Source organism: Pempheris klunzingeri, chromosome 11, assembly GCF_042242105.1.
Source record: "Pempheris klunzingeri isolate RE-2024b chromosome 11, fPemKlu1.hap1, whole genome shotgun sequence".
Classification (NCBI taxonomy): Eukaryota; Metazoa; Chordata; class Actinopteri; order Acropomatiformes; family Pempheridae; genus Pempheris; species Pempheris klunzingeri.
In genome coordinates this window covers 26,590,001-26,615,829 of record NC_092022.1, presented here as the reverse complement: position 1 = coordinate 26,615,829, position 25,829 = coordinate 26,590,001, and the positions used below count along the sequence as shown (strand labels likewise).

The following is a 25,829-nucleotide window of genomic DNA, read 5'->3' as shown; positions in this document are numbered from 1 at the left end:
TCCGTTCACTTGTTTCTTCTTGCCCCTGGTTTGTCAGCAAGTCATCGATTTCACGTGAGGAGGGCGAGAAGAGAGACGGAGGAGCTGAGATCTCCCTTCTCTTTTGCTGCTAGTTAGTTTGTCACCCGGTCAGCTGGGTGATTAGTTAGGTAGTTAGTTCATTAGTTAGTTAGTCTGACAAAAACTCAGGTATGCTGTTGTAGTAGGTGAGCTGGAGAGGAGGATTCACAGCTCACTGCCTGAATCCCACTAAAGTGAACGTCATGGCTGTCAAATACCTGGTAAGCCTGATCAACACATTTACTACCAACGATCTCTTCACGACCGCCCGTCACTGGTCTCTTTGGTGTCATGTGATCTGAAAACGTGCCGCTTAAAAGGTGAATGCGTTTAATCCAGCGTGGCGAATGTGTTCGGCCGTCACTGAACGGGAGTAAAAATCTACAGCGTGACGTTCGTAACAGCCACAATCATTTGAGTTTTAGCAGCAGAGGAGCTGTTAGCCTGAGGTTTGATCCTGCCTGTGGTTTGGGTTTTTACCAGGACTTTAATCTCAAAAATGTCATTCCAGTTGTAAAAAGTTCCGTCCAAACATTTATTTATTTAAAACATTTTACACACCTCACGACGTAACAATAATGTTGGCTAAAGCGGTATGAATGCTAAGCTAACGTCAACCAAGACAATGAAAAAAGCCAAGTTATCTCCAACAACAACTTATCCATTGAGTCAATAGTGACCTGAAGATGTCGATGAAGTTGTCAACGCTTCACTAAAAGTTTTGTCATCCATGCAGGGTTTAGCTTTGTCAGTGCTAGCTGCAGGAGTGCTAACATTAGCCGCAGGCGTGCTATCATTAGCTAACAGCATGGTAACATTAGCCGCAGGCGTGCTATCATTAGCTAACAGCATGGTAACATTAGCCGCAGGCGTGCTATCATTAGCTAACAGCATGGTAACATTAGCCGCAGGCGTGCTATCATTAGCTAACAGCATGATAACATTAGCTGCAGGATTGCTAACATTAGCTGCAGGCATGCTAACAAGTATGCAACTCTACAACGTTAGCTGCAGCTGCTGTGGGGGACTTTCAGACAGACTTAGTGTGTCCAGGTGCTTCGTCAGGTCGGACATCTTGTCCATCTTTGCATTTCACACCACAAATATTGCAGCGAGAGTCGAGAGTTGAGTTTTTAAACGTGTGACCACACACGTCCGTTTTCTCTGCTGACATTTGGCACCGATTTCTACTCAATAACGTAACTAAGTTTGTACACTTAAATGTGCAGAATTCAAACGATCATAGTTTGATTTTTATAGTTTGTTTTCAGTTTTAAATCATAGTTTGAGGAAGATCACCAAATCTGTTGTGGCGAAGACCAGGTGAACGCAGCGTGACACGAAACAGCTCAGTGTTGTTTTACTTCACAGCGGGAGGAGACCTCCTGTGAATATGTGTGGATGTTCTGTCTTTACTTTGTCAGGGCTTCTTGACACGACAAATGAACTTCCTAGCTAGCTTCCTAGTAATGTTGTCACCATGACAACAAAGGGTCCAGTTCACCTGTTGCTACGTTAGGCGGTCGTGTTGGTGCGTCTCAGACACTGAAAGGTGCCTTCAGGCCTGACGAAGCGCCAATATTTGACAACGTGGGAATGAGAGCGGGTTGAAATACCGGTTGTCCTCATCGTAAAACACATACACTCCAGTTACCTGTTTTTTTCAGGTGCTCCGAGCTAACACTTAGCCAAAGCTAATGCTGTCAGGTCCTGTAATAAATCCTCCTCGGTGAAGCTGTTCTTGAGAAGTGGTGATTAGACTTCCTGGTGTGCTGCTTTAATCTGACGGGCGTTTCTCTTATTCTGTCCACCACGTTCGTAGCAGTGTGGGTTTAGCCATAAAACACAACACCACAAACCACATCCCCCAAAAATATTTAATCAAATCAAACACTGAACATTTATTGCAGCAGTAAAGTACCAAAGAGCAGCTGAGAGCACCATGGACACCGACTGAAAGGTCTTACCTCGACTAAAACAGCTTCTCACATCTCTGAAAATCACATTTTTCACATTGAGACGTTATTTTCAGTAACTAATAACTTAACGGTTAATTTAACAGCAAAAAACAAATCTACAAAAAAACCTGGTTGATGTGCAATGCATGCTGGGATACCTGCAGAAGTCTTGTTGGTAAACGGGGCGACATTTGGGCCGTTCTTGTCCAGACGTGGACTCAGGATGTGATTTATGACGCAAGAAAAACAAGAGCAGACACGAGCGGAGGCTGTGAGAGGTCTGATGAGCAGATAAAACTCTTTCTGTTTCCTGATCAGAAGCTACAAGATGTGCAGCTCCAGTCATCAAAGGTCTCGTATCGAGAAAATGGGTTTGGTGTTTGATATAAACTCGGGGGTGTAAAATCAGTCCCACAACAGCGGTCTGACCAACATGGCGGCAGTTCCCACTAGTTAGCGTAAACCCGACATTAGCTCGCTCCGGAGCAGTCGGCCAAAGAGACGATAACCACCGGCTGCCAACACAGAACCTGAGCGGGTCCCGTCGGCCGGAGGGCGGCCCGGCAGTGTTCTGGCCGCCATTTTGTGTCTGGGCCGGCATCGGCGACTCTCACCTCTGATGTCATAATGCAGCCGTGGAGGTGGCTGAGCCAAAATGGCGGCGGCCAGCAGTGTGTGTGTGTGTGTGTGTGTGTGTGTGTGTGTGTGTGTGCGTGTGTGTGTGTGTGTGTGTGTGTGTGTGTGTGTGGGAGGGACACAAAGAAAGATGGCCTCCGAAACACACCGATCAAAATGTGTTAAAGCGTGAGAGCTTTAAATAGTGATTCTGAAACATGTCACTTCGTCATGTTGGACTGTCTTTACATTTCAGTTCGTCAACTCAAGTGTGTGTGTGTGTGTGTGTGTGTGTGTGTGTGTGTGTGTGTGTTTGTGTGTGTTGAGTCAGTGTGGGTGTGCTGACTTCCTGCTGTGAGGAAACTCTCTTCCGATGGAGACACACTGAAACGTTTCGGATCCTAACTGATGTGGAAACACACACACACACACACACACACACACACACACACACACTCACACACACTCACTGATGACAGGTCTGGGGGGAGCTTCACCTCGTCATCGCATCAATAATTTACTTGTCATATCAAACTTCCTTAATTGAGGCGACGACAACAAAGTGCTTCTGCTGCAGCCGTCAGCAGAAGCACGTGCAGCCGGAGCTACCGGAGCTCTTCAGTCAGTCTGAGCTGCAGACTGGAGGCTCTGGAGGGAAGACGGAGCGGTGAGTGCAGCGTTCTTGTTGTTAGAGAAGTGCCTGAGACGAAGGGCTGCTGCTGCTGGAGTAAATGTCAGGATTCACATCCTTTAATGAGGTGAAATATTGTTGTAATATCGGCAGATCTCCTCAGTTGAGAAGCAGAAACTGTTTTTTTGTTTTCTGGCGATTAAAAGATTTTCTAAACTCTGATTCCTTTTTGCTTTGCATTGTGGGATAACGGTGTCAACGTTACACTTAAAGATCAGGAGTTCACAGTCCAGATACTGACTGGTTTGAGTTTTGAATTTGAGTGTTTTGTGGAATTCAGACTGAAATGACTGGTAGGTAGTAAAAGTGTTGGAACTGGTCCAGTAGATCACCTCAGCCAGCAGCCACCAAACGGGCTGCAATGGCTGCAACGTGATCCTTTGGGACAACTGCACCTGATCACAGTAGGTCCACTAAAAGAGCTTGTTTGATCCACTGACAGGCTCAGAGTGTTATTCTAAGTGTGTGACAGCATCATGGAAAGGATCCCTACAGAGAGAGACCTGGAAGATCCTTTTGGTTTAACCACAAACAGCACACACACCAGACTACATTCACTAAAACAGGGATTTTAGAGAACAGGACACAGGAGCTGCTGCTCTGCTGTTGGCTTGATAAATTAGTTTGTTTGTGTTATTATAGGTCACTCAAATATTGTACCGGATCCAAATTAACCCTTTAAAAACCAAAGTCACATAACAACTCAAACAAATTAACCGATCGAGGCAGCAGCAGACCAGCATCTTCTGTCTTCTGAAAGGTAAAATTACTGTTTTTGTTAATGGAGTCTGGTGTGTTTGCTGGTCTGCTGGACCAATTCCAAACATTTTGTACCTACTAATCATTTTTTAGTTAAATAGTCCTTCAGTGGTGTTTCTATCATTTTAATGGTCCTTCTCTCTCTCTATCAGCGTGGTGTTGTGATGAACAGCTGAGACCGACTCAAACACACACACACACACACACACCATGAGCATGTCGGCAGTGCACGCAGCCTCCCCCCCTGCTGAGGAGCCGACCACGCCCCCACCCATGACCACGCCTCCACGCAAGCCCTCGGTCCGTCTACAGGAGAGGTGGGTATCAACCACTCACACATCTTCAAATATCACACGTGTTATAACTTTACTAAACGTATTAATGTTCCAAACTTGTCTGGACTCTGCAGAAATATCCTCACTTTTCAAAAAATGTCTTCGCTTTGTGAAAATGTAAAAACTCTCTACTTTTGTAAGACGGTTCTCCAAAAATATTCATACCACCGGCACAAAATATCTGTTTTGCTGATTTCTTACTTTAAAAAAAGTCTTTCTAAAAATGTCTGATTTCCCAAATTGTCTGAATTTTCTTCCTAAAAGATGTTTTACTGTCCAAAAATATTGTTGTATTCCAGAAATGACCTCAGTTTCCTGAAGATAAAAATGTTTTCTAGATCAATTTCTCGTTTCCTGATTGGGCTCTTTGTTTGTAGGCGGGGCTCCAACCTCTCTCTGCTATTGGACGTGAGCACCCTGGGGGCGGAGCCTGTTTGCTCTGTCTCCACCCCAAAGGAGGTGTGGCTTCAGCTGCTTCACACCTCCTCCCGACCGCTCACGCACGCCACGCTGCTGCAGGCCGCCGCCGACACAAACACGCTGAATGCAGAGTATCAGGTAACGGCGTGATGGATTTATCGCACACAGCAACTTCCTGATGTTCCTGAGAGATCAAGATTTAAAGAAAACTTCAGTATCTTTAAACCTGGGCTCTATTTTTACATGTCTTGGTGTCTGAATGACTTGTAGGGATAGAAGCTGTTGGTATTGGCTCAGTAGATCACCTCAAACAGGCCGTAATATCGCTCTCTGCAAACACACCAGACTCCATTGACAAAAACAGCAATTTTACTTCATCTACTGGACCAATTCCAACACTTTCTTGAACCCAAACTATGTGAGAAGAATGTCCAGAATTAAAATGACTGAATTTGCCCTTTGAAATGCAGATTTGTTTGCTTAATTGGCCTTCTTTCTAAACACACATCCCTCCTGTGTGGACATTCATGCTAACTTCTTACACCTGAGCTCTGCGTGAGATGAGGTGTGTTTGTTTTAACGTCCAGCCCGTCCCTGTCTCCCCCACAGAAGATCCCTCCGAACTTTGTGAGTCCTGCAGAGCTCGACGTTCCAGGACACTTAATCAAAGACAGATACAAAACCATCCTACCCAGTCAGTAACTCCACCGTCCTCCTGTGCTCAGTAGAAACTCAGCAGACTCAGTTTTCCTCTTGTTCACCGTTGTGGTTTGCTGTTTTTACCGTTTAGACCCTGAGAGCCGGGTGATCCTGAGGAGCGCGGAGGAGGAGGCGGGGCCGGACCGCTACATCAACGCCAACTACATCAGGGTCAGAGTCTAACTTCATTCCTTCATTTGAATCAGCTTTCCAGATCCTGAAACCCTGCTGATGTTTCACACAACGTTAAAACGGCAGATTTTCAATGGAAGTTCTGCACTGGACAATTCACACATTTCGTTTATCTTTAGTCTCTGTTTCTACATCCACTGTTGTTCTGGATCAACATGTTCTCTGTCTCTCTTTAGTCTCCTCTGATGAACAACATGTCTGAAGTCTTTTCTCACTCATTCTGCTTTAGTGACTTCTGGAACCTTCTAGCTGAGGTTGGACACATTTTAGGGACATGAAGAAGAAGAAGAAGAAGCGTTTAGAGAGTTCAGAGGGTTTAAAAGATCAGCAAAAGGATTTTAATGTTCCTCCCTCATGTCTTTATTCACAGCATGAAGAAGTACTGAGGAGACAGTTCAGTTACTTTATTTCATTATTGATTAAAACATGTTTCCTGCAGTGTTTTATCAAAAAGCAAACAAGCCGATAGCATGTGACAGCGCTGTCACTCAGCGTGGGCGTCTTCTGAGTGTGTGTGTGTGTGTGTGTGTGTGTGTGTGTGTGTGTGTGTGTGTGTGTGTGTGTGTGTGTGTGTGTGTCGGACAGCTAAACAAGCAGAAACTCAGATATGAGCCGTCGGTTTGTCAGCGTCAGTCTGACAACCAGGAAAACCACAGGAAGTGAGGGAGGAAGTGACATGTCCCTGACTCACCCTCCCCCCCAGCCCACGCATCCCTCACACTCTGTGTGTGTGTGTGTGTGTGTGTGTGTGTGTGTGTGTGTGTGTGTGTGCACTCACCTGCTGACAGTTGCTGCAGAAACACCTGCTGCTCCTCCTGAACTCATGAAGCTCGACGTGAAGCTGCAAACACGCATGTAGATGAAGGTGTAGATGAAGGTGTAGATGAAGGTTAAGATAAAGTGTAGATGAAGGTGTAGATGAAGGTGAAGATAAAGGTGAAGATGAAGGTGTAGATGAAGGTTAAGATAAAGTGTAGATGAAGGTGTAGATAAAGGTGAAGATGAAGGTGAAGATAAAGGTGAAGATAAAGGTGTAGATGAAGGTGTAGATGAAGGTTAAGATAAAGTGTAGATGAAGGTGAAGATAAAGGTGAAGATGAAGGTGAAGATAAAGGTGAAGATAAAGGTGAAGATGAAGGTGTAGATGAAGGTGAAGATAAAGGTGTAGATAAAGGTGAAGATGAAGGTGTAGATAAAGGTGAAGATAAAGATGAAGATAAAGGTGAAGATAAAGGTGAAGATAAAGATGAAGATAAAGGTGAAGATAAAGGTGTAGATGAAGGTGAAGATAAAGGTGTAGATGAAGGTGAAGATAAAGATGAAGATAAAGGTGAAGATAAAGGTGTAGATGAAGGTGAAGATAAAGGTGTAGATGAAGGTGAAGATAAAGATGAAGATAAAGGTGAAGATGAAGGTGTAGATGAAGGTGTAGATAAACACGGCTGCTGATTGGACGCTCAGTGATCGTTCACTTCCTGCTGTATCGATCAGAGGAGACGAACTTTTGAGTTTGTCAAAAACAAACAAGCTGAAAATCTGTTTGACTGATTGATTGATTGTATTGCTGTATTGATCGCTGTGAGCTGTATTGATCGCTGTATTGATCGCTGTATTGATCAGTGTATCGCTGTATTGATCGCTGTGAGCTGTATTGATCGGTGTATTGCTGTATTGATCGTCTCCCTACAGGGGTACCGAGGGGCTCCGAGGTCCTTCATTGCCACCCAGGGCCCGATGCTTCACACTGTGGGGGACTTCTGGGACATGATGTGGCAGGAGGGGAGCAGCATCATCGTCATGGTGACCAGGCTGAAGGAGAGCAACGAGGTGGGGAGGTGCTGCTGCTGCTCCTGCTGCTCCTGCTGCTCCTCCTCCTGCTCCTCCTTCTCCTCCTCCTGCTGCTGCTGCTCTTCCTCCTTCTCCTCCTCCTCCTTTGTCCTTCCTCCTCCTTCTCTTCCCCCTCCTCCTCCTCTTCCTCCTTCTCCTCCTGCTTCTGCTCCTCTTCCTCCTTCTCCTCCTCCCCCTGCTCCTCCTCCTCCTCCTCCTCTTCCTCCTGCAGACTTCTTCTAAAAGTTTGTGGTGTTTCTTCCAGAAATGTGAGCTGTACTGGCCACAGCCGAGGGAGAGGAGCAGAAGGGTGAAGGAGGAGGAGGAGGAGGATGAAGAGGAGGAGCAGGAGGAGGAGGAGGAGGAGGAGGAGGAGGAGGAGGAGGAGGAGACGAGCCGATTCGGCAGATTCCTCTTCAGAGTGAGAGACAGCCGACAGAAAGACGGGTTTACTGTCACCGACATGGAGATCCAGGTACAGAACTCACCTTTAGACGGCAAAACCAAACCTGCTTGTTCTCCTCAGTGTTAGTGAAGCGTTTCAATCAGAACCAGAACCAGAACCAGGACCAGGACCAGAACCAGAACCAGAACCAGAACCAGAACCTGAACCTGAACCAGGACCAGAACCAGGACCAGAATTAGTACCAGAACCAGAATCAGAGGATGTTCCGCCGGATTCATTGGAGCTGGATTATACAGAAGGAACGCAGACAGGCCGAGACTGCAGCTGTACACAAGGATCCGGACCAAGAGGACCGTCCAGAACCATCCAATACCATTCAGGACCACCGAGGACCATCCAGGACCACAGAGGACCATCCAGGACCATCTAGAACTATCCAGGACCACCAAGGACTATCCAGGACCACCGAGAACCATCCAGGACCATCTAGAACCATCCAGAACCATCCAGGACCATCTAGAACCATCCAGGACCATCTAGAACTATCCAGGACCACCAAGGACTATCCAGGACCACCGAGAACCATCCAGGACCATCTAGAACCATCCAGGACCATCTAGAACCATCCAGAACCATCCAGGACCATCTAGAACCATCCAGGACCATCTAGAACTATCCAGGACCACCGAGAACCATCCAGGACCATCTAGAACCATCTAGAACCATCCAGGACCATGTAGGAATATCGCTCAAACTTCCCTCTGATGTCGGCAGAAACTGAATCGTTCTGCTCTGATGGATTTCAGAACCGGTCGTTCTTATTGGATGCTGACCCAGACGGAGTCTCAGAAGCAATGCATCCTGGTCCGTGTAGGCGCTCCCATCAAACAGCACAGCGGCACTGAGGAGTTTATTGCTTACTGGACTACATTTACCATCAGCACTGACGGGTATTCTAATAATAAAGTGTGTGTGTGTGTGTGTGTGTGTGTGTGTGTGTGTGTGCAGCTGTGTGCGGAGCGCCGTCCCGTCAGACACTACTGGTTCACCTCTTGGCCGGACCACCACATCCCACAATGCACCGCTGCCCTGCTGCGGCTGGTGGAGGAGGTGGAGATGTACAGCAGGTCCCTCCCGCCGCCCGGCTCCCAGCCAATCACGGCCCCCGGCTTCACTCGCGGACCAATCGTCGTCCACTGCAGGTTGGTCGTTTATCACCGCGTCTGGTCACCTCACCAGCTCGCCGTCAGCAGATGAGGATTCTGGGAGTTGTGCGAACATTCAGAGCTTGGAACTCTGTCTCTGTGTCTCTTGACCTGAAACATCAAAAAATATTTATTTCAAATGTTTTCTGATGACATTTGACTCCAAAATCACCTGAAAAGGACAAAAAAGTTACAGAAATTATTGGCGAAAGTCAATGGGTTGCTAATTCACAGTGTTGCTAGCTTGATACACCCAGAAGAATAATTGTTTTTCATGTCAAACCAAAAAATTACCAAGTTCTCCCTCAAAATATTACAACTTTTGCTCTTGAAATCTTAATTAAAGAGAAGAACAATAGTTATATGAAGTCTACAGCAGCATAAGATGGACGAGTAGTAATGAAATCTATAGTCCTATCTGTACACATCCTAACTGAAAGAGCTTGTTTGATCCACTGACAGGCTCAGAGTGTTATTCTAAGTGTGTGACAGCATCATGGAAAGGATCCCTACAGAGAGAGACCTGGAAGATCCTTTTGGTTTAACCACAAACAGCACACACACCAGACTACATTCACTAAAACAAGGATTTTAGAGAACAGGACTCAGGAGCTGCTGCTCTGCTGCTGCCTCCATCAGTCAGTGTGTTTGTGTTATTGTGTGTTACTCAAATATTGTATTGGACCCAAACTGACTCTTTAAAACACCAAAGTCACATAACAACTCAAAATTTGCCAAATCATGCAGCAGTTTATCAGCAACATCTGTCTTCTGAAAGATAAAATTACTGTTTTTGTTAATGGAGTCTGGCCTGTTTGAAGAGTGATTAAAAGACTCTCACTCTTGCTCACGAGGGATTTTGAATGCAAGACTTTTACTTGTAATGGAGTATTTTTACATTAACTTGGTACTTTCACTCCTTTTACCTCACAGAACATAAGCGTTGCTGGTCATCTGCTTTGTTTGTGTTACTGTGTGACTTTGGTGTTAAGGAGCACAAAAAGTTTGAAAAGGTTCAAAAATACAAAATTAAAAGTCGTGAAGTACATCAGTAGAAAGCGTCTGCGGAACTGAACTGTAAAACCAGCTTGCGGTGCCTCAAACCAGATCGGGGGATGTGTCGGAAGCTACTTCCTGTTAGAGAGCGTCGTACCTGAGCAGCCAACCACAGCCGAGAGGACAGATGAAAGAGTGTGAGTGTGCAGGCTGTGGTGCGGATCTGACCTACGACGTGTCTCCACATGCAAAGAGATGAGTTTCTAGAGATCCAACGAGAAAGAGGAAGTAGATTAAACCACCGCAGTCATGAGAAGATGGAGAGAGTCTGCCCTCAACCTGACTTCAATCACAGTCAAATTTCACTGGAATTTAAACGTACTTCAACATACACAAATATAGTGTTGGATCTGAATGTATGCCAAAGTCACACAGTAACACAAACTAACTAACCAACAGGCAGCACCAATATGTTAATGTGCAAATACACCATTACAAGTTCAAAATCCCTCGTAAGTAAGAGTCTTTTAATCACTCGCTTAAACAGACCAGACTCCATTGATAAAAACAGTAATTTTACCTTTCAGAAGACAGAAGTTGCTGGTCTGCTGCTGCCTCGATTGGTTAATTTGTTTGAGTTGTTGTGTGACTTTGGTGTTTTAAAAGGTCAAATACAATATTTGAGTAACATACAGTAACACAAACAAACTAATTTATCAAGGCAGAAGTAAACCAGCAGCTCCTGTGTGCTGTGAGCTAAAATCCCTGTTTTAGTGAATGTAGTCTGGTGTGTGTGCTGTTTGTGGTTAAACCAAAAGGATCTTCCAGGTCTCTCTCTGTAGGGATCCTTTCCATGATGCTGTCACACACTAAGACCTATGACCAATTCCAAAACTTTTGGTGAATCTAACCTGCCCCCCCTCCTCCTCTCAGTGCAGGTATAGGGAGGACAGGCTGTTTTATAGCCAGCAGTATCGGCTGTCAGCAGCTCAGAGAAACAGGTCAGGTTGACATCCTGGAGACTGTGTGTCAGCTTCGACTGGACAGGTGGGTCTCTCATCTTTTTCTGTCCCTGCTGTCACGTTTAGGTTATACCTGAAATGCAGCATGTTTAACCCGTAGTTTCCCCCCCTCCCCTCCCAATCCTGTGCAGGGGTGGTATGATCCAGACCACAGAGCAGTACCAGTTCCTGTACTCCACACTGGGCCAGTACAGCTCCCAGCTACAGCACAACCAGGTACTCACAATACAGTAACAGCAACGTGATCCTTTGGGACAACTGCACCTGATCACAGTAGGTCCACTAAAAGAGCTTGTTTGATCCACTGACAGGCTCAGAGTGTTATTCTAAGTGTGTGACAGCATCATGGAAAGGATCCCTACAGAGAGAGACCTGGAAGATCCTTTTGGTTTAACCACAAACAGCACACACACCAGACTACATTCACTAAAACAGGGATTTTAGAGAACAGGACACAGGAGCTGCTGCTCTGCTGCTGCCTCCATCAGTTAGAGTGTTTGTGTTATTGTGTGACTTTGGGCTTTTTAAGGGTTAGTACAGATCCAACACAACATTTATGTAACACACAGTAACACAAACACACTGACTGATGGAGGCAGCAGCAGAGCAGCAGCTCCTGTGTCCTGTTCTCTAAAATCCCTATTTTAGTGAATGTAGTCTGGTGTGTGTGCTGTTTGTGGTTAAACCAAAAGGATCTTCCAGGTCTCTCTCTGTAGGGATCCTTTCCATGATGCTGTCACACACTTAGAATAACACTCTGAGCCTGTCAGTGGATCAAACAAGCTCTTTTAGTGGACCTACTGTGATCAGGTGCAGTTGTCCCAAAGGATCACGTTGCAGCCATTGCAGCCGTTTGGTGGCTGCTGGCTGAGGTGATCTACTGGACCAGTTCCAACACTTTTACTACCTACCAGTCACTCACACACCAGGGTTAAAACACCACTTCGTCCGGACATCACAGCAGATTATTAACTGATCTTCTCTTCGGGGACCTCTGACCTCTTATTTCCTCTCAGCTCTCTGCTGTGTTTTCCAATAAAGTTTGATAAAAAACTGTTTGATAAAAACAGCATGAACGTCTTCCACCAAATATCAACCTTGGTATCTTTTCACCACGAGCTTAACCGAGTGGTTTTAGTCGCCTAAACATAACCAAACCTTAACCAGATCACCAGATCGGAGAGTCGTGTGGTTTAGATGTGGTGCAGCGGTTAAACACAGTGTTTCCTCTTCACCAGGAGCAGGACCAGAACCGGCCCGTCACACTGCCACCGGACCAGCAGAACCCGGAGAACCCGTGCGTCAGTGCGCAGCTACAGAACCTCCAGCTGGACGACACACACAACAGGAGGAAATGATGCCAAGCAGAACCTGGAGAACCAGCAGCCGCACACCTAAATAAGCCCGGAAAGAACCAGTAAGACACCAGCAGCAGAACCCAAAGAACCGATGCACTCACAGACGGAGAATCTGGGGAACCAGCAGCAGCAGGAGCCCCATAAGAACATGATCTTTTGGTCCAGTAGAGATCCAGAAGAACCGGTGCTGCAGAGCCTCGGAGAACCCAGAGCATCGGGGACATTAAACATTAAACCTTTCTCCATGGAACCAAGAACCACAAACCAAGAGAACCAAATGGAGGAGACCCACAGAAACTGATCACATCAAATGAAAAGGGAAACAGATAAGAAGATTTTTGATCTTTAACTTTAAAGATGATTTTACCGGAGTGAAACCAGAACTTCTGGGTTTTTGTTACGGAAGCGAGAAACTTTATTCAAACCTCTTTAACGCTAAACTGCAGCACCGGAACACAAGCAAGTTCAGACGGCCTTTAACAAACATCATTTCCCATGAGCCCGAGGTTCGTTTCCTCCGTTAGATGTGTTTGGTTCTCCTCCCGACCTGTCGGCCAATCACAGCGCTCCTTTAACACGGGGTACCAAACGATGCGCCATAAACAGCCAGGATGTTTTAAAGGAGAACAGACGCTCAAAGCTCCCACATCCTGCTCGTGTTAAAGTTTTTAGCATGTTGATGTTACCACTAAAACAGGTTTCCATGGTTACGTATTTTCCTCCTCCAGACAAGAAACAAGCAGAAACAATCCGCCGCTTCGCTCGCGCCTTCGCCGTGTCCGTGCTAGTGGGAGCCGGAGGTAGTGAGGAGGAAACGATGGCTCCTCCCTCCTCCCTCCTCCTCCTGCCTCCTCCCTCCTCCTCCTGCCTCCTGCCTCCTCCTGCTGCCTCCAACCTGTGACTCTGCTTGGGGAGTTGCAGGTTTTTGGACTTTTGAATTTTCTAACCTAGGTTGCCACCATGGGGGGACTGATCATTCCCACAGCCAGACTGTGTCTCAGAGGGCCGTCCATTAATCAGAAGGGGTTCGACCCCTCGGTGTGAACGTGAGTGTGGGAGAAACGTCTCCTCCGTCTTGTGTGACTGAATGTTTGTTTCCTCTCGTGGGTTTAAAGGACGGCAGAATCCTCTTCTGGTGACTCCACAGCTCCTTTATACACACTGATGACGATCCAGTCTTGTGTCGTCAGATTTTGGGTGTTTGAATTTGAATTTTGATTTTAATGTTTGTCGACTGTAAACTGATGATTTTATAAACGAGCCTCTGACTGTGTGACCGAAGTGTGTGTGTGTGTGTGTGTTTGTGTGTGTGTGTGTGTGTGTGTGTGTGTGTGTGTGAATTAAAGAGGCTGTAATTAATAATAAGAATAAACCGGCTCAGTGTTGCTTCCTTCACGTTTCATCCAGTGACAGAATGTAACTGAGTACATTTACTCCAGTACTGTACAAAAGTACAAATTTGAGGTACTTAATAACTTAATAACTTAATTATTGATTAAGTTACAAGTTAATAATTGATTTTATCTTCCTGTCACGTTCTACTACGTCTCAGAGGCATATTTGTACTTTTTACTTCACTTTATCTAAACCACTTCAGTTACTTTACACAGTTTTACAGTGAAAACTTGTGAAGAATTTATAAAATCTGATGTTTTTGTTAAAGATTAAACTCCCCAGCAGGTTATTCACGTCCAGCTGAGACCTCCAGTCCACTGATCAATCAGTCAGCTGACAGAAGACTAATGTGATCGATCCTGGTGATGGCTGGAGTCTCTTCTCCTGGTTGCAACTTTTCTTTGAGTGATTTTGTCAATCTGTGACACAGATTTATTGATCGTGGAACAGCTTCCCCTGCTCTGTCTGTCGACCACTTCATCTCACATTAAAGGTGTGTTTACTGAGTTCACTTTTCTACTGAAGAGTCACGTCTCAGTGTCTCAGAGCCAGAAATACTTTACTGATCACTGACACAGTCGCTGCTCTTATAGATCAGAAAGAAGTTAGTAAAAAACATGTGCATCATGCTGCATGGGGTTAGGATCCATAAATGAGTTAGTTAGTGTTCATATACAGGAATAATATAAATGATTATGACTTTCTTGTTATGAAGAGAATGATAACTGTAAAAGGATTGTATATAATTGTGATTATGTAATAACTATAACTAGTCTGGATTAAATTTGAAGACAATAAATGCAGTTGGATGATGAGGCAGGTTTATTTATTTATTTACAGGGACATAAAACCCAAGAAGAAGAAAACACAGAAACATTAAACTGCATGTAAAAGATAATAAAAGCATTATTCTAGATTATAGATACATTGTCAGGGGTTACTTGGTTATGTTTTTGATTACATCTGTAAAATATGCTGATTTAAAATAGACATTTCAGCTAAAATACTGTTTAAAATGCATTTTATTTTATTTATATTTTACACATATAAAACAATACTGTGTAAAATACATTTAATTTGCATTGAAGATGTTTTGAGATGTTTAAAGAGAAAAAAAGAATATCTGTGGAAGTCAAAAAAATAAAGATAAATGGACTTCATCATGTGACTAATTACAAAAACTGTCATGTGATCTGTTCCAGAGTGATCTGACCCAACAGAGGGCAGTGTGTGAATCACACAGAGGAGTCCGACTCCATCTGCCTCCTCTTGTCTCTGCCCTCCTCTTCCTCCTGTCAGCCCCACCCAGACAGCCTGCTCACACATTAGAGAAAATCAAATAGAGATAACAGAGAAAAAGAGAAAAACAAGACATAAATCGTCACACGTGTGTAAATTTACAGAAGGCTCATTGTTAAATATAATATCAAAATCCACACTGAACCTTTATTTGACTTATTTGTGGGGTTTCCTGTGAGGTGTATTTTGAAAGGTAGCACCGGAAGTGGTGTGCTGTACAACTTCCGCTTTGACAGCGCTGCTAGGAAAAGGCGTAACGTTAGCAAGTAAACATCACAGAAAGCCGAAAACACACAGCAGACATTAGAACCACAAACACCGACTAGCTAGATACTCTCTTCGGTTCACAGAAAGCCTGCCGGTGTCGTCCGTTTTCCCGTTACCGTCCGTGGTTGTCACAGCGACTGTCAGTGTCCACATAAAAAAACACTGTCGGGGCGTTAGCCAGCTAGCTAGCTAGCATAGCCACCTAGCCCGTAGCAGCAACAGCAGCCGCAGCAGCTAGCCTAGCATTAGCATCAGACGACAAAGATGATAGCGCTAATCAACAAACTGCTGGACTGGTTCAAGGCGCTCTTCTGGAAGGAGGAGATGGAGCTGACCCTGGTGGGGCTGCAGTACTCCGGGAAGACGACCTTCGTCAATGTGATAGCGGTAAGTTCAGGCTGAGTGCTAAACGTGCTAACGCCAGCTGTCAGTTAGCATCTGGCCGCATCCATTGTTATCCTGCGGTGGTGAGGTCAGCCAGTTAGCGAGGCGGCGGGCAGGTCGATGGGATTTATATGTTTTAATTAGTGCTATATTTTAATATTATAGTAATATGTGCTGCTAATGCTACTTGACCCCCCCGCTGCGGCTCTAAATGCTACATGTAAATAAGCACCGCTGCTCTCACAGCTGCACCGGGGGAAGCTCTCAGCCTCCACCGGGAATGTGGATGCTCTTCTCGGAGAGGAAGGCCGTGTTCGGCACCTGAGCCCCGGTGCTGTTAGCGGAGTTTAAAGATCTATCCAGGGTTTTAGGATCGATCACCCCTCCCTCCCTCCATCCTGTCAGTGTGACCTTCCCTCTCCGGTCACATCTCCCTCCCTCCCCCCTCCCTCCCTCACCTGACAGCCGCCTGCTGCGCTGCACAGCTTCAGTTTTGGGTGACCCACTAACACAGATGTTCCTGCTCCCACTGGGATGCTTTCACGTGTAGAAGTTGTGGTTTGTAGTTTTGTGTCCTGCACACTGCAGCTGTGTGGAGCTGGGATGGATGTTAAAGGCTGACTTCAGCATTTCACACTTAAAAACGGCCATTTTTACACACAAACACTTTCTTGTGTCTTCCCCGGAGTAACTGCTGTGTGAGTGCACATGAGGTCAGAGGATATAATGATGATGATGATGATGATGATGATGATGATGTGGATGTGTGACAGCTGCTGAATCAGATCTGTGCTGTTCTTCACCATCCTGAAAAATAATCTAAACCATCCTGAAGTCAGTAAAAACACGTGATTCATATGATTAGAGATTGAATTATTGTATTTTAATGTAAACATGTGCTGTTGTTAAAAAAAGAATCTCCTCATTAGTGTTTTTAAATGAATATTAGAGGCTGGTGGCAGGAAGTTAAACATAATTCCCTCTCTAACATCTGTTTGTGTTGCTCTGGAAACATCAACCCAGAATATATTTAAGTTTTTCACCAAAACTACATTTCACAGGTTTACAGTTGAACGCTCCCAGAGGCCCTCTGATCCCACTGGGAGAGGAACTGAGTCTAAAGCCACTTAGTCCGTGTTTAAACAGTCACACAACATGAAGAAATGTCCCTTTAAATCTGGTTTTTACTGTAAGAACTCGCTGCTCTCCAGTGGACAGACGAGTGTTTTATTCCACCACAGAGCACGTTCAGACCAGAGGGTTATGGCCTCCTGAAAGTAGAGAGATGGGGGACGTGGACCTGGACCTGATCCTGGTCCTGATCCTGGACACCTCAGTCATTGACCTTTTTGTCCTGTTAATCATCTTAAGACGTAAAAATCAATACAGTGTATCTGCGATGAGCAAAAATCAGCTGATAATGGAGCGCAGAGGTCAATGGTTTGTCTCACTTCCTTTTTTTTTGAAAATGTTTTTGTTCAATTTCATTCAGCCAATAACAAAAACACATGGTGTGTGTGTGTGTGTGTGTGTGTGTGTGTGTGTGTGTGTGTGTGTGTGTGTGTGTGTGTGTGTGTGTGTGTTACAGTCTGGCCAGTTCAGTGAAGACATGATTCCTACGGTTGGGTTCAACATGAGGAAGATCACTAAAGGCAACGTCACCATCAAGGTTGGTAGTTCTGCTGGATAATAATCAATAATGTTATAGATGGATTATAAAAATCCCCCATAAACATTAAATGTCTCTTAAACATTTTCTCTCTGCTGATCAGTAAAAGTTTATCTTGTCTTAGTTAAAGGGTACTTCTGGTATTTTTAAGCTTTGTACATATTTTGGTGTCTACAAAGAGTTGGAATTGGCACTGCAACATCTCTCCAAAGCCACAGTCATTTTACCTCACAGAACAGAGGACAAACAACCAGTTCCAACACTTTTACTACCTACCAGTCACTCACACACCAGGCTGTGGACAGAGAGGATCATGGGTAGAAACACCACAGTTATCCTATGATTAAATCAAGAATTAGGCTCCCACTCACTGAGTGAACGCTCCTACAAAACATTAATTCCAGCTGTAAAGCCTTCAGCTGTTAGAGTCAACACAGAACACAGAACACCCGTCCTTTATGTCAGCATGCAAACATCAAATCATTTACACCACTTACAACATGAAAATCTGCCAGTTGTACCAACCAGTAGATCCAAACATTTAGGAGATTAGAATTATGAGTACAAAGAGCCAGAAATGAGCTCACTGCAGAGTTTCCAAGCAAACAGAAAATGTGCCCTTTATTTTATTTTACTAGTTTTTCTTCTCATGTCTAAACCACACTTTGTCCTGTCTGACTCTCTCCGCTCTGTAGCTGTGGGACATCGGGGGTCAGCCTCGGTTCAGGAGCATGTGGGAGCGTTACTGTCGAGGAGTCAGCGCCATCGTGTAAGTCCTGCTCTCCTAAACTGTGCCCCCCCCCCCGTGAGGGTTTCTGCTGAATCCTGCTAATGGATGCTATTGGATCCTTGGAAAGAGTCGGACACAGACTGTGACTGTGGAGTCTTGTTGTGTCGTATTAGTCCAGTTGTCCTGGTGAGACGGGACGGGAACGCTTTATGTAACGACGAGTGATTCGGCTTCTCCTACAACCTCCTTTTGTAGTTTCTCTTCAGCAGGGCGGAGGTTGAGGCGGCTGGAGCGCCGTGTGAGCTGTTTTCTGATGTGCTGTTGAAGTGACTGAACGTGTTTTCCTCTTGTTGTAGCTACATGGTCGACGCCGCCGACCCCGAGAAGATCGAAGCCTCCAAGAACGAACTCCACAACCTGCTGGACAAACCGCAGCTGCAGGGAATTCCTGTAAGAGACTTAAGAATCATCTCCAGGCCGTGAAAGATGCAACTGAAACTATCAAATCCAAACAGTTTTGGAAAAGTCAGGGCAAACTGGTTCCATTTTTCTGCAGCCAGATGTTTTTGTTTAGTCTTTTCCTGCTGTAGGGCTCTGTGGTGTGTTGAGCTGGCTCATCTTCCTCCTGTGTGTCTCCAGGTTCTGGTTCTGGGCAACAAGAGGGACCTACCAGGAGCGCTGGACGAGAAGGAGCTCATAGAGAGGATGTGAGTGGACGCACCCCAAAAATCATGTCGGTGTTTTCTCTGTTAACCAGGCTGCATCACCACGGTAACCTCAGGGGTGCAGACGAGTCACCGTTTAGTGAAAATCACCATTTTGAATCCAAAACAGGCTCTTTAGTGAACCTGATTTTCAAATATCAGTTTACACGACTATTTTCCTTCGTTTTCACGAGGTGAACTACTCAAATAATCTTTGAATAGCTCACAACCACTATCGAATAGTATTTTAGCTGGAAGTGTTCGTCCCAAGTTCAGCTGAAATGGAACACAGACCGCTCAGGACCAGAACACGGTCCTGGTTTAAATTGGCCACGAAGAGCGCCGCCCTCCACCAATCGGGTGATGTCATGGTGGCCACGTCCACTTCTGTCATACTGTGTGTGTGTGTGTGTGTGTGTGTGTGTGTGTGTGTGTATAATTGCTGGTGCTTACGTGTCATCTGACTGTTGGTTATTGATTGTGTGTTTTTAATCAGGAACCTTTCGGCCATCCAGGACAGAGAGATCTGCTGCTACTCCATCTCCTGCAAGGAGAAAGACAACATTGGTACAACACACACACACACACACACACACACACACACACACACACACACACACACACACCCTAATGCACCACTGTGTTCAGATGACGAACACGTCCTCATTCACTGCGTTGGCACAATGAAAACCCAAAAAAACACGTTGAACCAGGACAAAGTTCACCTGCAGCGTGATGTCATCCTGAGTTAAAACTAATAAAAACACTTTGGCGCTCTCGGCGGATCACTTTGGGAGGTGTACAGTGTTTGTGCTGCTCACCTGCTCCTGCCGGTCACAACATCTCCAGGTGGTAAATCCTGTCGTCCGGAGGTCTAACAGCAGCCAGCTGAGCCTCCGTGGTGCCGAGCCACCTCTGATTCACTCGGCTGTATCAGGGCCGTGTGAAGTGACCCAACGTGTCCTGCTGCTTCACATCAAACATGGTCCATCAGCCAACCAGCAGGGGGCTTTTATTGTGAAGCAGCTGTAGGAAATGAGCCGCAGAGCTGGTGTCAGTCTTTGATTAAAAACAGGACTACACAGCATGTGGACATGTAGGTTTTAAACAGCTATGTATGGATATAGCATATGATTATTATTCCAGTTATAGGGAGCGGTGGTGTTGTGTTGAACTGCATTATAATGAAGGGTAACGTCAGTAGTTTTAAACCCTATTTGTTCATATTTTGGTGTGTAAATGACTCAAATCTTTCTTGTGTGATCAGAAACAGCCGTTGTGTCGCTCTCTTCAAACACACCAGACTCCATTGACAAAAACAGTAATTTTACCTCGCAGGGCACAGTAGTCGCTGGTGTTCCACTGCCAAGATCGGTTAGTTAGTTTGTGCCGTTGTGTGTTGTACAAGTGTTGTGTTGAATCGCAACTAACCATTTAAAATACCCAAAGAGTCACAATATAACACGAACAAACTAACAGATCCAGGAAGCAGTGGATCAGCAACTCCTGCGTTCTGCAAGGTAAAATGACCGTTTTTGTCAATGGAGTCTGGTAGCTTTGAAAAGAGTGATGTAACACACACAGTTACACACAGTGTGTTTCTGTTTCTGCACACACACACACACACACACACACACACACTTCCTCTGTCTGACGTCACACCATCTATCTCTAATCTCTCTGCAGACATCACTCTTCAGTGGTTGATCCAACACTCCAGGACTAAAAGGAGTTCCTGAGAACAAACACGCCCCCAACAGAACAGGCCACGCCCACTTGTCCTAACACACACTCGCTCTTCGATCAAACCCCCCCTCCCCCACCTCCCCAACCTGAAAACTTTACTCCCTAACCCCCCCAGTCACCCCTTCACCTCGGGACGCACTGATGCCTCGTTTCTGTGTGTTACCACAGTGTTTAGTGAAGCCAGACGCAGGTAGAACATGTCAGACACCAAACCAAAGCCTCGCCGTCACCGTCCTGTCTCCTCATGTGGACGGGCAAAAGGTGTCCCACTGATTTCACAATCAATACATCAGAAACAAAGCTCACAGAGCTACTTCTAACTCATACATTGGGGTTGATTGTAACTTCCTGATGTTTTTCTTTCTGTATCATCATCAGTAGAATCATGACAGCACTGATGCGGCCTGTAGAGGGCGCCTGTGTTTCTGCACACACACCAGCACACATGCTACAAACACACCCAGAAAACAGGTAAAAACAGATAAATCCCAGCTTAGAAATGTATCTACACAGGTGTTAAAGGGTCATTTCACCCAAATCACAGAGCATTTTGAACGGGAGACACTTATTAAACAGTCTGTGGTTTATCCAGAGTAACCAGGACACTGACGCTCCACAAACTAAACCTCCAGTTCGCTGCAGTGGAGGCAGACGCCTGAAAAGTGGCGTGAATAAAACCAAAAAAAAACCCATCGTCATGGACACAAGGAGGAGAGGAAATACACGTTTTGTCATTTGGGTGAAATATTCTTAACCTGTGAATCACCAGAATAAAAGCAGTGAAGCTGTTTGGTAGCAGCAGTAGAAAAGTGGTATCAGTGCATCTTTACAGATCCACACGACAGCCTCAGTTATTATCCCCGACTTTGAATTAAACATCTTTTATATACGTGGCAGCCGCTCGGTCGGCCATGTTGGCTTTTAATCACCACCGTAACTTTAAAAAAAATAAAACAAAGGGGGAGGAAGACGCACATTTAGCATCGTTAGCCAGTTAGCTGGAGCCCGTTTTGTGGATCTGTACTCTCCCTCCCATGATCCTCCTCTCCCGTCACCCCCACCTTCATCACGTCTCGGCCGTTAGCCACAAATCTGCCTTCATCGTTCCCTCTCTCCTCCTCTTCCTCTCCTCCTCTCTTTTCTTTTCCCTTTCTACCTCCACATCTTCCATCCATCCATCCCTCCATTTTTTTTCACATTTCTATAACCCTGAGGTCCCCCTCCTCCTCCCTCCGTCTGTTGTGAACTGCTTGTCCTCCTCCTCCTCCTCCTCCTCTGTATTCCCTCTGTCCTTCCTCCTCTTTTCTTATTTTTGGATGTTCCCTCCTTTCCTCGCCGCCAAGCCCCGCCCCTCGTTGTCTCCCCCCCCCCCTCTCTCTCTCCTGCTGAGCGAGGGATTAAAAACCTTTTTATTGCACTGTTGATTTTGGTTTTGTAAGATATTAATAATGAGAATAATGTTAATAATCTTCTTATTGTGACATAACCTGGTCTGTCCAGATTTAAGGAAGTGGTACTTTAACTGGAGAAGGAGAAATGTTATTGTTTCTGTTCATATCTCTGTAATAAGCTTTTTATTTTGTATTTGTTTTATATTGTCATTATTTTTTATGCTTGTTTGTTTGGCTTCATGAGTCTGCTCTGGACGTGAAGCCGGAGTTCAGTGTTTTCTGCTCTGAGACGTCTGCTGATTGGACCAGGGGGTGTCACGTGATCAAACGCAACTGCAACTCACACATGTATTAAATATTTATTCTAAAAATCGATTTTGATTTTGAAAAGTTTTCATCCATTTATTTTCCTCTCGACACAGTTTTGTGATTCAGGACACCAGGAGTGACAAACACAATATATTCTGCATTTGGAAACATGCTGACAGGTGCAAAAGTCAATAAATAGATCATCCTAATCAAAGAAATTTGTCTTTTCCAATCTCATCAGCATCCGGGCGTACAGACGGACAAATATGGAAGTCTGTTGCTGCCAATATTGGGAAAAACTATTTAATTAAAAATGAAATATGCATTTTTGAATAGAATAGCCTTTATTGTCATTGCGGTACAATGAAATTAGGGCTCTTTTTATTTTATTTTATTTATTTTTGTGGCTATAAAATGTGACAGACTTCCTGCAGTGTGACGCCCTTTAACAATGTCGTACTGAGAGTGAAGCTGAATGTGAAAATGGCAAACTGGACTTTGCATTTAAATATGATTAGATTACATTAGATTCTGGTTTTAGCTCATTTTTAAACAAAATTAAATGTAAATATCTTTTTTCTTTCTCGGTTATTTTTAATTGTCAAATCATGAAAAAACACAGTGAAAAATCTTAACATTATATTATTTCCATTTTCATTAGGAAATACGCTGAAATCAGGACGTAATTCACAAAAATCCAAATGGAAATTTAATTTTCAAGGTTAGTTTCACATTTAGTTTCTTCCCCTGTCGTGTCAGTGTTGAGCTCAGGAGCACATTTTCATTTTCATTTCAGTAATAATACATTTGCAAATGTGAAAATGACAAATAGACTTTAAAACATGTTGTGTTGCACCATGGGCACACAAATTGGAATGACTCCGTTTTGGTGTTGGCGGCCATAGACGTCCACACAAAGAGGTGTTTAACAAATCTTTATATTCATGGTAAACCTGACCCGACAGGAAGGAGTTTGGACTCATTTATTTATGTGTTTTTTTTTACAATCAGTTGGTCTAAATTTCGCACCAGTTTTTAGTGAATGTGAAGGAACATGTTTGGGTTTTTTTGGTGTGAATCGTAGCGACACATTTTCAGGCATGTAAACTTTTAGCAAAGTGGAGAAATGATCAGATTTAGTGTGAAATATTTCACGTTTTGATAGATTTGACAGTGAAAAACTGTTTATTGGCCAAACTGTTAGAACATTTGAGGATTTTAAAAGAAATATTGATGAAATTTTGATTTAAACAGTACGTACCTTTGTAGCGAATGTCACCGTTAGCATGATGCTAACATCCACACTGCTTCTGTTTGCTTGTTATTGATCGGCTCTGTCCTCCTATTGGTTCACATCACGTTCTGACACATCCTGGTCCTGACAGCCGCCAATCAGACTGCAGAGCAAACAGGAAATGGAAGAAACCTTCCTGTCTGTGTGTTGTTCTGTACTGAGGTCATTTTGTTTAAGAGCGCTCAGACGGTCAGCGGCTTCATGTGGGAGATCAATTCTGACGGCACACATTCACCTGCTTCACGCTGTCGGGCCAAACGGGGTCACATTTAGGGTCGACGGGGACTTGAGGCCTTTCTCGGTCTGCAGTCGTGTTTTCTCGTGAAACATCTTCAGTTACGGCCCAACTAGATCATTTTAAGTATCGCTAAATCTGCTGAATACTTTAATGATTCGTCTGGATCAGTCCAGAGGATCCTTCTGTGGTAGTCGAGTATCAACGAGCAAAATGGCAAAATGCAGTCAGTCCCAGAATTTACGGCTATAACCGACCGAATTCAGTTAAAGTACAGACTCGTGTGTCTCCCAAGTCAGAGTTCGAAAGAAAGCAAATGCAAACTCTCAGCAAAGCAAAACAAAACATCAAACCCCAAAATCGAGAGATAAAACTCTCAAAAATGGCCTCGATTTGTTCTGCAGCTGCTGCAGATGTCAGGCTGTTCTGTTCAGATCAGATCGACCGGAGTTACCGAGGGTCAGAAACGGGGTTTGATGTTGCTCTTCGGCCGTTTAGACTCCAAAAGGTCATTGACCTTCATCAGCCTGAACCTCTCAGTCCAGGTTCACTCACCTGTTGGACGTCCGGCAAACACATCGATCTTATCAACAGAAGCTTTAAGCTCAGTTGGTTGTTTTTTTGTTCTGAACGCTCCACGTCAGCAGCAGCCATCTTGTTTGTGTTACGAAAAACGCCTCGACGTTCGGTCATCGTATCAAACTCGTCCCGTATTGGATGAACAGGACGGAGCTCCGGTGATCCAACGCCCTCTTCTTTTAATACCGACCCCTTCGGGCCACCAGGTCGCCGCACCGTGCCGTGCTCTGGATGCCGTTTTAAGAAATCGTGCCAACGCCAGAAACACCTGAGGAGTCTAATCTGTATTATTATTTAAGTCCAGAAATGAAAACAATAACCGGAGTCGCGCTGCAAAGCAGAAGGTCAGATTTGACCCGAACAGCTGATATGTGTTTGGCTTCGCAGCAGCTGGTCGACTCTGAGATTCACCAGCCACTTTGACTAGTTAACCAGCTGTTAAACCAGCTTGGCGCCGTCACATGACCGCTGTTTCTGGCCTCGTTCGCCGGGTCGAATGTGTGAATCTCCCCCGCAGCTCTGCTCTGGTCCGTTCTGGTCTCTTCTGTTTGCATGCCGAGGGCAGGGATTGTACATCTGTGGGACCCGATGAAGTAAACGATTATTTTGGTGCCACTTTACCAGAAAATGGCCTGGATCCAGTGTGTCTACCTGAGTATTAAACTAGAGAGAAGTAACGTAAGTACGCGATGTGAAATGTAGGAAAAGCAGTGCAATAAAACAGAAGTCTGGGCATTGTGATTGAGCCTGTTTTTACATGCTTCTTTATGCCTGAGCAGGATCACACGGCGGCTGTGTGCTTACAGTACTTTTCTTCCAGGTGATTACACTGGAATATGGTCATTGTAATGTATAGGCTGATTTTTTATTTACTTTTTTTTTTTTCATGGCAAATAATCTAGTGACGTCCTGCGAGCCTGCATGTACAAACTGAAACTGTCGGGGATGTGAGATGTGTCATGGGCGCTTGTATCCTCGTCAGAAAACCAGAGATTTCTGCAGAGTCGACAGCAAAATAGAACAGAATCCAGACGGAAACGTCACCATCAGTTTAATATACGTATTATTAGATTAGAACCGTCGGCAGAAGTCGTGTTTAGGACCTGATAGCCGCTAATTTATCCGGCATCGCCTTCGTCGAGGCGCCGAGCGAGCTGAGCTGATGGTGAAAGCACTGCAGAGCTCTGATTGGTCAGAAGGACACAGGACGTCCTGTGGAAACCCGCAGTTTTTAAATTGCAGAGCCACCGACGATGGCGACCCAGATTTGAAAAAAACAGCAAA

At 44.9% G+C, this 25,829-nt stretch overlaps 2 protein-coding genes across 2 annotated transcripts; both read left to right on the top strand.

Moving 5' to 3' along the window:
• Positions 1 to 254: 254 nt before the first annotated feature.
• On the top strand, positions 255 to 13,913 carry LOC139210005 (tyrosine-protein phosphatase non-receptor type 7-like). Its single transcript, XM_070839952.1, has 11 exons — positions 255 to 281; positions 4,236 to 4,400; positions 4,796 to 4,976; positions 5,448 to 5,532; positions 5,629 to 5,708; positions 7,419 to 7,556; positions 7,822 to 8,031; positions 8,971 to 9,164; positions 11,097 to 11,210; positions 11,317 to 11,401; positions 12,424 to 13,913. Exons 2-11 carry the CDS (start codon positions 4,294 to 4,296, stop codon positions 12,541 to 12,543), a joined length of 1,314 nt encoding a protein of 437 aa, XP_070696053.1. The 5' UTR covers positions 255 to 281; positions 4,236 to 4,293; the 3' UTR covers positions 12,544 to 13,913.
• Positions 13,914 to 15,750: 1,837 nt separating this feature from the next.
• On the top strand, positions 15,751 to 22,503 carry arl8a (ADP-ribosylation factor-like 8A). The gene is made up of 7 exons (XM_070840223.1): positions 15,751 to 15,891; positions 17,477 to 17,557; positions 18,253 to 18,326; positions 18,644 to 18,737; positions 18,927 to 18,994; positions 19,488 to 19,558; positions 20,678 to 22,503. Exons 1-7 carry the CDS (start codon positions 15,769 to 15,771, stop codon positions 20,728 to 20,730), a joined length of 564 nt encoding a protein of 187 aa, XP_070696324.1. The 5' UTR covers positions 15,751 to 15,768; the 3' UTR covers positions 20,731 to 22,503.
• The last annotated feature ends 3,326 nt before the right edge of the window (positions 22,504 to 25,829 follow it).